Below are 13,425 nucleotides of genomic sequence, written 5' to 3'. Positions count from 1 at the left end.
ACCAATTCTAGGGTTGAAATCATCAGCAATTAACAACTTAGCTGTAGTATAGGATGCAACTAATATTTCAACTAAATCTTTTGGTTTTCCCCAATTACTCAGAAGGATATCCTTATCTTTAGCAGGTGGTAAATGGACTGGTATTACTGAAAAGGGATCATTTCTATACTTTTAATGTACACCTAAGGCTAATGAAGTAAGCACCTTTGGTTCTATTAAGTCAGGGGTCTGCAACCTGCAGCTCTCCAGATGTTCATGGACTACAATTCTCATCAGCCCTGCCAGCATGGCCAAGTGTTATATGTGCCCTGGACGCAGTTTTCCCTTGCTCCGCCCCTGGCACTCGGTCTCTAAAAGGTTCGCCATCACTGCCCTACAGCGATAACAGAGATCCCAGGAGGTTGTCATGAGACAGATGCACTACTAGTCTGATAGCACAACAGTAAAGTTCCAGCTCTCATCTACTTACCTATTGTAGACTTGCGTTAATGAGTGGTTGAGTTTTTTGTCTAACTTGTACTTTCCGTAATCCTCTATACCATCTTTCACTGCAATGATGTAGAGAACCACCAAGAGAGGTATCATTGTGATTTCCTTCTGAAAGGCTTCAACCACTGGAATCCAGTTTAGCACAACAATAAATAAGAAATATAAATTGGCAACTCTGAAACAAAGCAAAAGAACACACAAGATGTGGGTGTCGGTGGACGAACTGAAGATGAGGAATGTCTGTATATGACACATGAGAAAGAATAGCAATTATCTTTGTTTTTTTTGTTTAAAATAGTTTGGTAAGGATAGTTTTGCTTCTACAAGTGAAGTATGCTGTTATGACTTCATATGAATTCCGTAATGATAAAAACCACAAAAGTTTCTGCAAACTGCAGTAGGATCAAAAACCCTGTTCACACTAATTAAAACAGTATTGAACGTCTTTTCAACCAATTAGTACATTTCTTAACCATTTCTGGATCTCTGTCAGCTTCAGTCAGATGTTATGCTAACACAAGCATATAACCTGGCATGGATGTAGAGGGTTACAAATAGTAGAATATCTGAAATTATTTGTCATCAGATGGATTATTCCCTTGACCTGGATGTCCCAAGCTAGCCCAATCTTGACAGGTCTTGGAAGCTAAGAATGGTCAACCCTGGTTAGTATTTAGATGGGAGACCACCAAAGAATACCAGGGTTGCTAGGCAGAGATTTGATGGCAAAAAAGTTTTTTAAATTGCCAGGAACTGAAAAAAAAAACCCTTCAAGATTCACGATACCAGATATATGGAAAGAAAGAGGGGAAGATCAGACTTTATCGGTACTTAAACCATTTTAAGCGTATTTGTTTTATTATACAGAGGATTGGAAAAGAAGCCGGGCAGTTTTAATGATCAAGAGATCAATCACATCTAGAAAGAAATACAACATGGGACAATTCTAATTCCTAAGCAAATTAACTACTACGAAGTGGGGAGGGAGAGTCAATACTGCTCTACGTAAAATGAAATTATTTGCTGTTTGCCTGGGAAATGTTCATATTGCTTTCACACCCAAAAAGTAACATACACACACATGTAAAACATGGTAACAATAAAACACAAAAACTCAACAAAAATATGTGTAAAATTGAACTAAAACAAACATAGAAGAACCAGGCAAATTAAAACTTTAAAGATCAAAGCCAGCACCCTGAATTGTACCTGGAAACAAACTGAAATGTCCAGACTTCAAAGGCAATCTCTTTCAAAGTCTAAAATCTTGTGGTAACCAAGGCACGGATGCCAGCAAAAAGATCTTGCTGTACCTGTAAATTGTTGCATCTAGTGGAATTGGCACCCTGCAGAACCTGCAGCTCCAGCTACAAAATAGTGTCAACGAGGATACCAAAGCTCTGGTTCTTCGAGAAGGTCTAATTATACCCAGAGCAAGACATACTTCCAGCAACCGGTCCATTAAAGCTCCCACCACCAAGTTTCTCTTGCCTAGATTAAGCTTTAGTTTATTCACCCTCACCCAGTGGCATAGGGGGGCAAAATGGTGCCTGGGGCAAAATGACCCCCCCCGCCGCACCCTCCATCTCCTGCCCCCTGCCTCCCCACTTACCTGAGTTCAGTTGGCTGCAAAACTACACTTCCCAGGACACCCTGAGAGCCCCAACTTGCTCACAAAGTCTCCTGGGAAGTGTAGTTCCCACCTGGCTGCTCAGATAAGTGGTGTGGGGGGGTGGGGTGGGGGGCTGGCATGGCTGGGCCTCAGCACAATGTGCGCACGCCGCCCCAGCAGGCCTTGGCCTGGGCAGCGTACACACATTGCGCCAAGGTCCACCCCTCCTCCTTTCCAGAAGTGTGGAGGGGGAGCAATTTATCTGCCCCCCAATGACTCCCACAGGAGCGTCCAGGGTTTTTGTCCTTGGATGTCCCCGTGGCAGCTACGCCTATGCCCTCACCCAATCCATTAGAAGCTCCTTGATAGTTCAAATAGCCCCACCTAGAGCCAGAAGAAGAAACGCAGTGTCATCATCAGTATGCCGATGAAAGTGCTCTCCAGTCTTACACACATCTTCTCACAGCAGCTTCTTATCAATGTTAAAGGGTGAAGGAGACACAACTGAACCCTGTAGACCTTCATAATTTATTCTACAAAGCAGAATGATCTCCAAAACCTCTCTCTACGTTCTACCCAGAGAAGAGCAATGCTACTGCCCAACAGCACCTACCCATTCCAATTCCATAAGAGGTCACAAAAGAATACCACAATCAAGAACTTCTAAGAGATTTCAAGAAAGAAACCACAAGGCTATTCCCCCAGCCTTGGGAATCCACAAGGGCGATTATAGCTGCCTCAGTCCCAAAATTTAAAATTTAACTAGACCTAATTTAGGGAAACAGCTTCCTTCAAGAGTGCGGGAGAGATCTGCTAAAAACAAAAAAAAAGAGAAGAAGCTAGTTTGGAGGAGTCTAAGAGGAAAACCAGAATAGGACTTTGCGGAACTGCTGGGTTCAAACTGAAAAATGCAAACAATTTTATCCAGGAATTGTCTTGCACATTTGCCACAGGGAGGGCCCACGCTTTGTCCAATCTCGTCAGATCATGGAAGCTAAGCAGAATTGGCCCTGGTTAGTGCTTGAGCACATGATGCTCCCTTACACCCAATCAGCTCATCAGTCCATCAAGGTCAGTAGTGTGTATTCAGACAGGCATCTCCAGAAATTACCTCTCCAGAAATTACCAACTTCCTGGTTCTGTTTTAACAGGAGATAACCGGAATTGAACATGAGACTTTCCATATGCGAAGCTGAGACTCTTCCACTGAGCCATCACCCATCCTCAAGAATAACTGCTTATAAATACCTGCTTGTGACAGCGGCAAGGAAGTCAGCAAAAACCATGGATGAAGAGTTGCATTAAAAAGACAGGAGGAGGAGACGGAAAAACCAGAAGGCTTTGTGACTTCTTTGGGAGAAAGACAGGTGAAAAATATTTACATAAATAAATTCATTGAGACAGTGAGGAAGCTAGAAGAAGGAACCCCTCCTTGCTAACAGAGACCTAAGTAATTTGAAGTTGGCCCCACCTCTTTACCTGTCTGGTATCAGTGTGTCTGGAGGAAGCACCCACATACTGAATTTGAACGTCGAATTTAAGAGTCCCAAAGGAGCTAAACAATAAACGCTGTATGCTCACACTGAATGCAACTGCGGCCCAATTACCACTTCATATTTTGCACGTGAGTGCAGGTAGTCAAACAAGAAGAATAAAGTGAACACTGACCCAAAATAATGAGCAGTGGGAACAATTTTAGATGTCCTCCCTAGTTTGTAAACCACAGCTGAACCTACGAGGCCATCTTTCTGGTAATTTCGCAGAACTGAACTTTACCTGTGAAACTGTTCAAATAAGTTCTTTGGTATGAAAGACCACAATGTGTACTTGGTAGTCCGCAATGTGTTGTTCACATAATGCTTTGAGACTTTTTCATATTCGTCTTTAAAACGCTCCAGGCACGGTATAACTATTCTGTGCTTGCTGGCAGTCTTGGATGGCTGCCCATCGCATCCCGGAGTGGAGGGATCTCTTTTGGGACTGCCATCCTCTCTGCCTTTTGCAGAAGTCAGGCGGCGCCAGCGACATCTGGCCCACTGCAGCGGCCGCGCCATGTTCTCCGAAGAGGTCTGCGGACCTGGCTGTGTCCTTTACCGAACTGTGTTTAAAAAGAAAAGAAAAGGTGAAGTTTACCCAAATATTACAAGCCACAGGAAAGTGTCATTTTCATTTTGAAGAAGAAGAAGAGTTTGGATTTATACCCCCCTTCTCTCCTGTAGGAGACTCAAAGCGGTTTACAATCTCCTTTCCCTTCCCCCGCCCCCCCAACAAACACCCTGTGAGGTGGGTGGGGCTGAGAGAACTCCCAAGAGCTGTGACTAGCCCAAGGTCACCAAGCTGGAATGTGTTGGAATGCACAAGTTAATCTAGTTCCCCAGATAAGCCTCCACAGCTCAAGTGGCAGAGTGCAGAATCAAACCCAGTTCTCCAAAACCAGAGTGCACCTGCTCTTAACCACTACACCACTGAGATAAACAAATGAGTAGAAAACCAGTATTAACCTAATCCATTAGATATTCGCCATTTAAAATAGAAAACTCTGATTTCATTACATGTATGACACAGTTCAATTAATGTGTTCAGGTTTTCCATATTTTTCATCTCTCCTTTGCTAGAAAACTGGATGGTCTGAGTCCTGGCCACAATAGACATCAAAGACTGATGACTATTCACTGCACAAAAAGGCCAGAGCCTTAAAAGGTTTGGACTTGGGAGCCCTTCACTTAAAGCCCAGTTCTATCATGAAAGGGCCTTTCCCCACTTAGCTGAAGCCCCACGCTACTCTACTCAAGTAGCGTGGGGTCCCACAGCACTCCCCACGACAGGGGGGGCGACAGCACAGCCGCCCCGACACTGCCCCTCTCGCGCCCCCTCAGCATGCGGCATCCTGGCGCTCTTGTAAATGGCGCCTTTTGATGACCCTGTGCAGAGGTGACCTGGTGGGTGCCCGGGATGCCATAGGGGGGATCCTCGAGAGTGGGGAAACGCCCAAAGATGGCCTTGGATAAGTTTCTATCAGTCCATGAAATGCAAATAAATGCAGTACTATGTCAAATCAAAGGGTAAACATGATCCACCTAAATAAGCGAAGAGTTTAACACTCTCGCACTGAAACGGAGGAAACCGAAAGGCACTTAATGTGGACTGTGCTCCCTGATCCACTTCATGGGGCTGTTCCAAGGATGAAAGGAAAGGAAATGGCCATTTCCGCCATTTACACACTTGTGGTTTCCTTCACCTCCAACGTACATTCCCTTCAGGTTTGATTCTAGGTTATGCACACATTTCCCCCCTTCAGCCGTCACCCCGCCTTCAGATCAGAAAATCTCCACTGTTTCCAAAAGCTCTGTTTTTTCACCCCTCTCCTTTTTCAAGGAACGCAAAGGAGATCAGCATGCATTTAACTTTGTTTGGGGTTTTTTACCTGCTCCTCCCTGCCTTCCCTTGCCTACACCACAACAGTGCCTCCCACTCTTTGGATCAGAAGGGTTTGGGGGGGGGGGGGGTTGGATGCTAAACAGCTATCATTGGAGTGAAACTGACAAGAAATTGACTTGGTCTACCAAACCAATGTGAGACCGAAAACAGCAGAAAAAGAAAGTGACATGCAATCTCTCCAAATGGAGGTTGCATGGAAATAATGAGAAGGGGGTGGACAGGCAAAATGGCAGCTCGGCTCGGCTATGGACACTTTGCACGAGGAGAACCCATGTGCAAACGAAAAACTGCCAGAAAACTGCACTGCAAAGCATGCAGCCGCCGCATGGTAAGTAATCACATACACGCTACAGGGGTCAGTGCTATCAGTCACAGACCAGGAAAGGGATTTGGGCGTCTTAGTTGATAGTTCCATGGGAATGTCAACTCAACGCACGGCAGCTGTGAAAAAGGCAAACTCTATGCTGGGGATAATTAGGAAAGGAATTGATAATAAAACTGCAAAGATTGTCATGCCCTTATATAAAGCCGTGGTGCGACTGCACTTGGAGGACTGTGTCCAGTTCTGGTCACCGCATCTCAAAAAGGATATCGAAGAGATAGAAAAAGTGCAGAGAAGGGCAACGAGGATGATTGAGGGACTGGAGCACCTTCCCTATGAGGAGAGGCTGCAGCATTTAGGACTCTTCAGTTCGGAGAGGAGACGGCTGAGGGGGGATATGATTGAAGTCTATAAAATTATGCATGGGGTAGAAAATGTTGACAGAGAGAAATTTTTCTCTCTTTCTCACAATACTAGAACCAGGGGGCATCCATTGAAAATGCTTGGGGGAAGAATTAGGACTAATAAAAGGAAGCACTTCTTCACGCAACGTGTGATTGGTGTTTGGAATATGCTGCCACAGGAGGTGGTGATGGCCACTAACCTGGATAGCTTTAAAAGGGGCTTGGACAGATTTATGGAGGAGAAGTCGATCTATGGCTACCAATCTTGAACTTTTTGATCTGAGATTGCAAATGCCTTAACAGTCCAGGTGATCGGGAGCAACAGCCACAGAAGGCCGTTCCTTTCACATCCTGCATGTGAGCTCCCAAAGGCACCTGGTGGGCCACTGCGAGTAGCAGAGAGCTGGACTAGATGGACTCTGGTCTGATCCAGCTGGCTTGTTCTTATGTTCTTATGTTCTTATAATGTATGCAGTAATGACCAATGTTGAATACCTTAAGCAAAAAAGAAAAAAGGCCTAGGAATGCACATTACCAACCAAAGACTCTTCTATGACATGTACTACGTTGCCTATCTTGCTTAACAAGACTGGCCTTCTTTTTGCAGTTAGAGGTAGAATAAGGAGAGCAGATATAATTGGTTGGAATAATCAAGGGCCAATTTATTAGTTTTACACTCAGTCAGCATCTGCAGCAGCCAACATTTCATATCTGCATAACACATTTCATATCTGCTTTTGAAGTGCCCCGATTTTTTGGGCGAGGCCGCTCTAGTTCCGAGCCCCAAGCTGACAAATTGTCTTTCTCACCAGGCACCTGCTGATGCTCAAGGGAGTTGTGCCATGTGGTTTCCCCCGAGCAGTCAGGTATTTGGGTCAAGGATAATGGGCTCCCTGTCCCAGCTCCATGGTGGTATAATTGGCCAGAAAATACAAGAGGGTGAGGTCAGGTCTGGCAGGCCTTTTGAACCTTCGCTCTCTGACACCCCCCCCCCACAACATTGGTATGCCCCCTGCCCAGCAGTGTGAAATGTGGACACTTCCTCTTCTGCGAGGTGGTCCCCTTTCCCACACCTTAGTTGAGGGATGGGATGGAGCAGCATTCTTGCTTGAAACCCATAGCGAACAGGCCACCGCTCCATATTATCTGTACAGCAGAATATGTTTTCTCTGCTATAATCGACTATGGACAGGTATCTTTCTATGCTCTCTTCTGCAGTTTCCCTGATAGCTGCAAACACTCCTATAATGCCAGGCAGAGAATAATTCACCCGGCAAAAAAATAAATAAATGCTGGCTTCCTAAGTGACTAAGGGCATCACAAACAGAGAAACTGCTAAACCAAGTCAATAACAGCATTTTAAAAGGAACCATTGGAATGCACAGCTGGCCCTCTCGATTCATGACTCAGCAGCAAAAGCAGCTTTTGAGAGAGACTTGATAACACATAAACAGCACACCAAGATCACATTACCTAATTAATTCTTCTTGATGAATTAGAAAAGCCCAGGAAAGTTGTGGCTGTCTGACACCCGCAGCATGCCAAATCCATAATGGGAAAAAAAAATCATCATTTTATCCTGCTACTCTGGCTTAATTGGCTGCTGAATCGCAGCCGTGTGGGTTCTGCTGACGATTTCATATCACGGACTGAACACAGCGAGCGTGGAGTGAGATGAACAACTCACAGAGTACTCTTAAAACCCCATTGCAGCACGCCTACAGCTTGAAGCAAAGAGCAGTTGAAACCTCCGAGGGGATCTTCAACTCAGATTGTAGCTCACAGTAGAAAGTTACTGTGCATTACCTAAAACAATTAATCAACAGTCATAGATAATCTGTGCAAATCAGGAATGACCTGTACCAGGAAGATGCACAGACACCTACGCCCATCCATCCCTGGAGGCCACGCATGAAGATTAACATCACGAAAAGCTCCTGAGAAAAAAGTAAGAGGATATGTTTCTTAAAAGGTAGTGCTTTACATAATAACAGATGCAGTTTCAGGAACACATAATGAAAGCAACCATATGGTGTACTCTACACATGGAAATACTCGCCATATAAAAGTAACCACTGCCGTGAGTTTATTTTATAAAGCTCAGTATCTTCTAACACAGGGGCCAACAACCTTTTGGACACTATGGACACTTTGGAATTCTGAGACAGGATGGTAGGCATAACCACCAAATGGCTGCCGCAGGAGAAGAAGAAGAAGAGTTTGGATTTATATCCCCCTTTTCTCTCCTGCAGGAGACTCAAAGGGGCTTACAATCTCCTTGCCCTTCCCCCCTCACAACGAACACCCTGTGAGGTGGGTGGAGCTGAGAGAGCTCCGAGAAGCTGTGACTAGCCCAAGGTCACTCAGCTGGCGTGTGTGGGAGTGCACAGGCTAATCTGAATTCCCCAGATAAGCCTCCACAGCTCAGGCGGCAGAGCTGGGAATCAAACCCGGTTCCTCCAGATTAGATACACGAGCTCTTAACCTCCTACGCCACTGCTGCTCCTGCTAAAACATTAGGAGGCAGAATCAACCACAAAATGCCTGGGAGCAAGATCATGTACAATGCTCACAGTAACTCTTCAACATTTTAAGAAGAAGCTGTCTTGTAACAGAAGAGTTTGGATTTATACTGCGTTTTACTCTCCAACAAGAAGACTCAAGGTGGCTTACAAACTTCTTCCTCTTCCTTTCCCTACAACAGACACTTTGTGAGGTAGGTGGGGCTGGGCAAGTTCCAAAGAACTGCGACTAGCCCAAGGTCACCCAGCAGGAATGTAGGAGTGGGGAAACAAATCACATTCACCAGATAAGAGTCTGCTGCTCATGTGGAAAAGTAGGGAATCAAACCTGGTACTCTAGATTAGAGTCCACCCGTTCTTAACCACTATACCATGCCAAACAGCAGCCTTGCTGGGCAAATGCCCCACCTAGCCCTGCCTATTTTCTAAAAGTCATTGGCAACCACCAGCAAAAGTGTCAGCAAGCACCGGGGGGCCATGGGAACCACACTGAGGATCCTGCTCTGCCCGTCTTCCAAGGGAGTTCTGCAATGTTCTAGGCTACAAGCCTGCTTTTCTGAGTGTGGCAACAACAACAAAATTCCAAGAATATTATTACAGCATAAATCACTTTCTCAGGCAAGTAATCCAGTAAACTGGATTAAATTGTGGGCAATCCACTTCTGTTTACAGCCCCATCCAAACTTGGCAGTGGGCTGCAGCATTAATGCAGTGCTGCCCCGACACTCCTATGGAGACTTCCCAACAGTGTGCGGAGGCTTGAACTGTAAAAAAGCCTCCCCACTGCTAAGAAGCCCCCATTGGTGGACTTACTAGTTTTTGTTAGCACAGGGTTCACCTCCTTAACTGAGCCACCATTTTGCCCCCCCCCCCCTCCGCTGTTTACATATAACTTCCATTTGGGGAGGTGGTCTGCCATCTTTCTTCCCCTTTCATGTTTGGTTTTAGCATTAGTTTACTAGACCACGACAATTTCTTGCCAACTTTACTGGGTCTATCACCCCAGTGGTAGCTAATTAGTGTGAATTATTTTTTCTAAAATGCTTTCCTGATCCTTCTGAAAGGGTGGCCCAAAGAGTGGGAGGAGCTGCTGCGGTGTGGGAGAAGGCGTGGAGGAGCAAGAAAACCCAAGGAAAGCTAACCCCATACGGATCTCCTTTGCTTTCCCAGTGAAGGGAGAATAAAAGTCATACTTTCAGAGCTTTGGGAAACCATGGGGATTCTCTGATCTGAAGGCAGGGTAACTGCTGAAGAGGGGGAAACATGTGAGTCACTGAAAAACAAACCTGTAAAGAACGTATCTGTAAACCTGTAAAGAATATGAAAGAGGCCACAAGAGTGCAAATGGCCTATATTATATATTTTCTCCAGGCCTGTTGGCAATCACAGCTTGCCATCCATAGTTTTAAGTACCTTCCTATTAAAAAGGATTATTTTTAAAAAATCAGATGCACCTTTATCCCTTAAGAGGGGTAATTGACCAATCTAACCAGTTAATCATGCTGCATTGTTAATAATTACATAGTGTGATTTTTTTTACAGAAAGCATAAGTTTTTTCATCATAAGCCAAACATTACTGCTTCTACTACGACTACGACGACTACGACGACTACGACTACTACTACTACTACTACTACTGATTAATATCCAATCATGGTGCTATCGGACTAAAGTCCTTAGTAATGACTATCCTATACCAGTGGTGGCGAACCTATGGCACGCGTGCCAGAGGTGGCACTCAGAGCCCTCTCTGTGGGCACGTGCACACAGAGTTCATCATGGGGGGATGCAGAAAATCACCCCCTACACACAAACACACACACACATATAGGCTGGCCTGGGCCACTGGGCACGACCCGTTCAAAGTGTTCCATGGTTGCTTCACCAAGCTTACTCCTGAGTAACGTGCGCCTTGGAGCCAACTGTTTTTTCTAAACTAAAACCTCAGTATTCAGGTTAAATTGCTGTGTTGGCACTTTGCGATAAAATGTGGGTTTTGGGTTGCAATTTGGGCACTCAGTCTCAAAAAGGTTCGCCATCACTGTCCTATACCCTTCTTGTCTTACTTTTCTGATCTAAGGCAAACATCCCAACCATCAACCTTCATGCTTTGATTTATTTACTTTATTTACACTCTGCCTTTCTCTCCATTGAGGACCCAAAACAGCTCACATCATTCTCCTGTCGTCCACTTTATCGTCTCAACAACCCTGAGAGGTAGGCTAGGCCACTGGCGTAATGCCCATTGGGCAAGGTGGGCAGCTGCCCAGGGCATCACCTTGTGGGGGGCATCAAAATGCTGGGTTGGTTTTTGGGTATTTTAGTGGTTTTCCATTTTTGGCCTGCAGGGGGCGCAGTTTTTAGGCTAGTGGCACCAAAATTTCAGCCTATCATCAGGGGACTGTCCTTATGCTACCCCCCAAGTTTGGTGAGGTTTGGTTCAGGGAGTCCAAAGTTATGGACTCCCAAAGGTGCCCCTATCCCCCATTGTTTCCAATGGGAGCTAATAGGAGATGGGGCTACAGTTTTGAGGGTCCATAACTTTGGGCCCCTAGACAAACTGCACCAAACTTGGGGGGGGGCATTAGAAGGAGCAGTCTCCTGATAGTTTAAGTTTGAGACTGTGCCTTCATAAATGTGCCCCACATCCTACAACCCCATTGACAACAATGCGAAAACTCAATGCAGAACAAAGATTATTGGGCAAATTTCTAGGATGTTCCTGCAGGGGTGCATTTTGGATGTATCGGCAAAATTTGTTCAGGATATCATCTGGAACTATCATGATGACGCCCCAAGGATTTGAGGTGCCCCAGTTTGGTTCAGGGGTCCAAAGTTATGGACCCTCAAGAGTAGCCCCATCTCTTAGCAAGAACCCATACGAGGCACCAATGTCCTGGTGCAAAAAAATTTGGCCCATGGGGGGGGGGGGGGCATCCAACTCAGGTTTTGCCCAGGGCTACAGTTTGCCCAGGGCTGCCTCGTTACGCCCCTGGGCTAGGCTGAGAGTGTGACTTGCTTCCATGACGGTTAGGATTAGAACCTGGGTTTCCCAGATCCTAGTCTGATAACTTAATTACTACATCACACTGATTCAAGACATGTGTCAGCTGCACTAACCCAGTTTAAAACCAGTAGGACTTACTTTTAAATAATCTTTCAGGATTCAGATATAGAATACACACACACATCAAGAAATCAGACAAAATGGAATGGTTCCATTGAATATACCAAGCGCCTGACAAAAGGAAGAGAGAAGGGTGAACCCCAAAGTCACAAATTAAATGTCACCAGGAAGAAAAAAAATCCCTTCCTGATCCTGGTGTCCAACACAATTCATGTAGTAACTATTAACCTCTGATTCTCCCTTGAAACTACTCTCAATTTGATACAAATTGCCTCAGAGGCCACTGATCCTAATTGCTAGAATTTCCATAGCATAATAAACTAGAAGAAAAAAATTGATGTTCTCTGGGACAATTACAGTTCTTCAAAGGAAGCAGTTGACCATGCCCAGAGAGGTCACAAAGTAATTGTACAACAATATAGAATGACCTCATTAATATTTTACATCAGGTCAAAGGCAGCATGGTTCATTCCAGGTGAACTTTCAGTTTGCCCTAAGGCAAAAATGAATATTATATCCCCCTTTTAAAGATGATTACAGGGGTTTGGGTAGCAGCTTTTCACAAACAGGGCTTGGGATTCTTGCTTTGGATTGACTGCATGTCAGGGTGTATACCCATATTTTGATCATTCAGTTTCTTGCTATAATGCAAATGGTAATATGGGGTGTTAACCTGAAGGAGGAGGAGGAGGAAGAAGAGGAAGAGGAAGAAGAAGAAGAAGAAGAGGAGGAGGAGGAGGAGGAAGAAGAGGAAGAAGAGGAGGAAGAAGAGGAGGAGGAGGAAGAGGAAGAGGAAGAAGAAGAAGAAGAAGAAGAAGAAGAAGAAGAAGAAGAAGAAGAAGAAGAAGAAGAAGAAGAAGAAGAAGAAGAAGAAGAAGAAGAAGAAGAAGAAGAAGAAGAAGAAGAAGTCGTCGTCGTCTTGGGAGCTACATGGAAATCTAAAAATATTAGGTTTTAAGGAGTCAACTTTTCTGAAAAGCTAGATTCATTAGTTCACAATAATCTAAATTTGGTATTAAAAAATGCTGAATGTGATTCAAATAAATGGTCTAAACTCAACCTGTCATGGCTGAGCACCATTACACTAATAAAGATGACTACCACAGTTTTTTTTTCTTTTTTTCACAGCTAGGACTGTACAGGTCCCTAAAGAATTTCTAGGCCAAACCCAGAAGATGACTGATCAATTTATATGGGAACAAAAAGGCACTGATAAATACAACAGCAATGCAGTCCCCCAAAAAGAGATATTGCTTGGCTGTGCTCTCAACAGAAAACTATTGCCATGCCACAAGACTCATAGCAATGCAGTATCGGTTCAGAGGTATGAAAGGAAATGGCAGTTACAACAAGGAGGATTAAACATAACATCAACTATTTGGACCTGAAGAGAGACAACAGATAATATACAAAAAAGTGCTAAAGTATTGCAAGGTCCTCTATCTATTCCACATGGAAGAAATACACACAGACATGCTGAACAGTTTTGTTTTGCCTCTAATGCCACTGA

At 44.6% G+C, this 13,425-nt stretch overlaps 1 protein-coding gene across 1 annotated transcript in view; it reads right to left on the bottom strand.

Annotated features, from left to right (window-relative positions):
* The window catches only part of ATP10D (ATPase phospholipid transporting 10D (putative)), a 78,905-nt gene that overhangs the window by 53,565 nt on the left and 11,915 nt on the right, over nucleotides 1-13,425 (bottom strand). The window contains 2 exon segments of the mRNA XM_048508724.1: nucleotides 470-664; nucleotides 3,878-4,199. Of these exon segments, the coding sequence (XP_048364681.1) occupies nucleotides 470-664; nucleotides 3,878-4,155 (473 nt within the window). The 5' untranslated portion in view covers nucleotides 4,156-4,199.

This window comes from Sphaerodactylus townsendi, linkage group LG10, assembly GCF_021028975.2.
Source record: "Sphaerodactylus townsendi isolate TG3544 linkage group LG10, MPM_Stown_v2.3, whole genome shotgun sequence".
Classification (NCBI taxonomy): Eukaryota; Metazoa; Chordata; class Lepidosauria; order Squamata; family Sphaerodactylidae; genus Sphaerodactylus; species Sphaerodactylus townsendi.
Note: the sequence above shows the minus strand (reverse complement) of the source record. Positions and strands in the feature narration are given on the sequence as shown.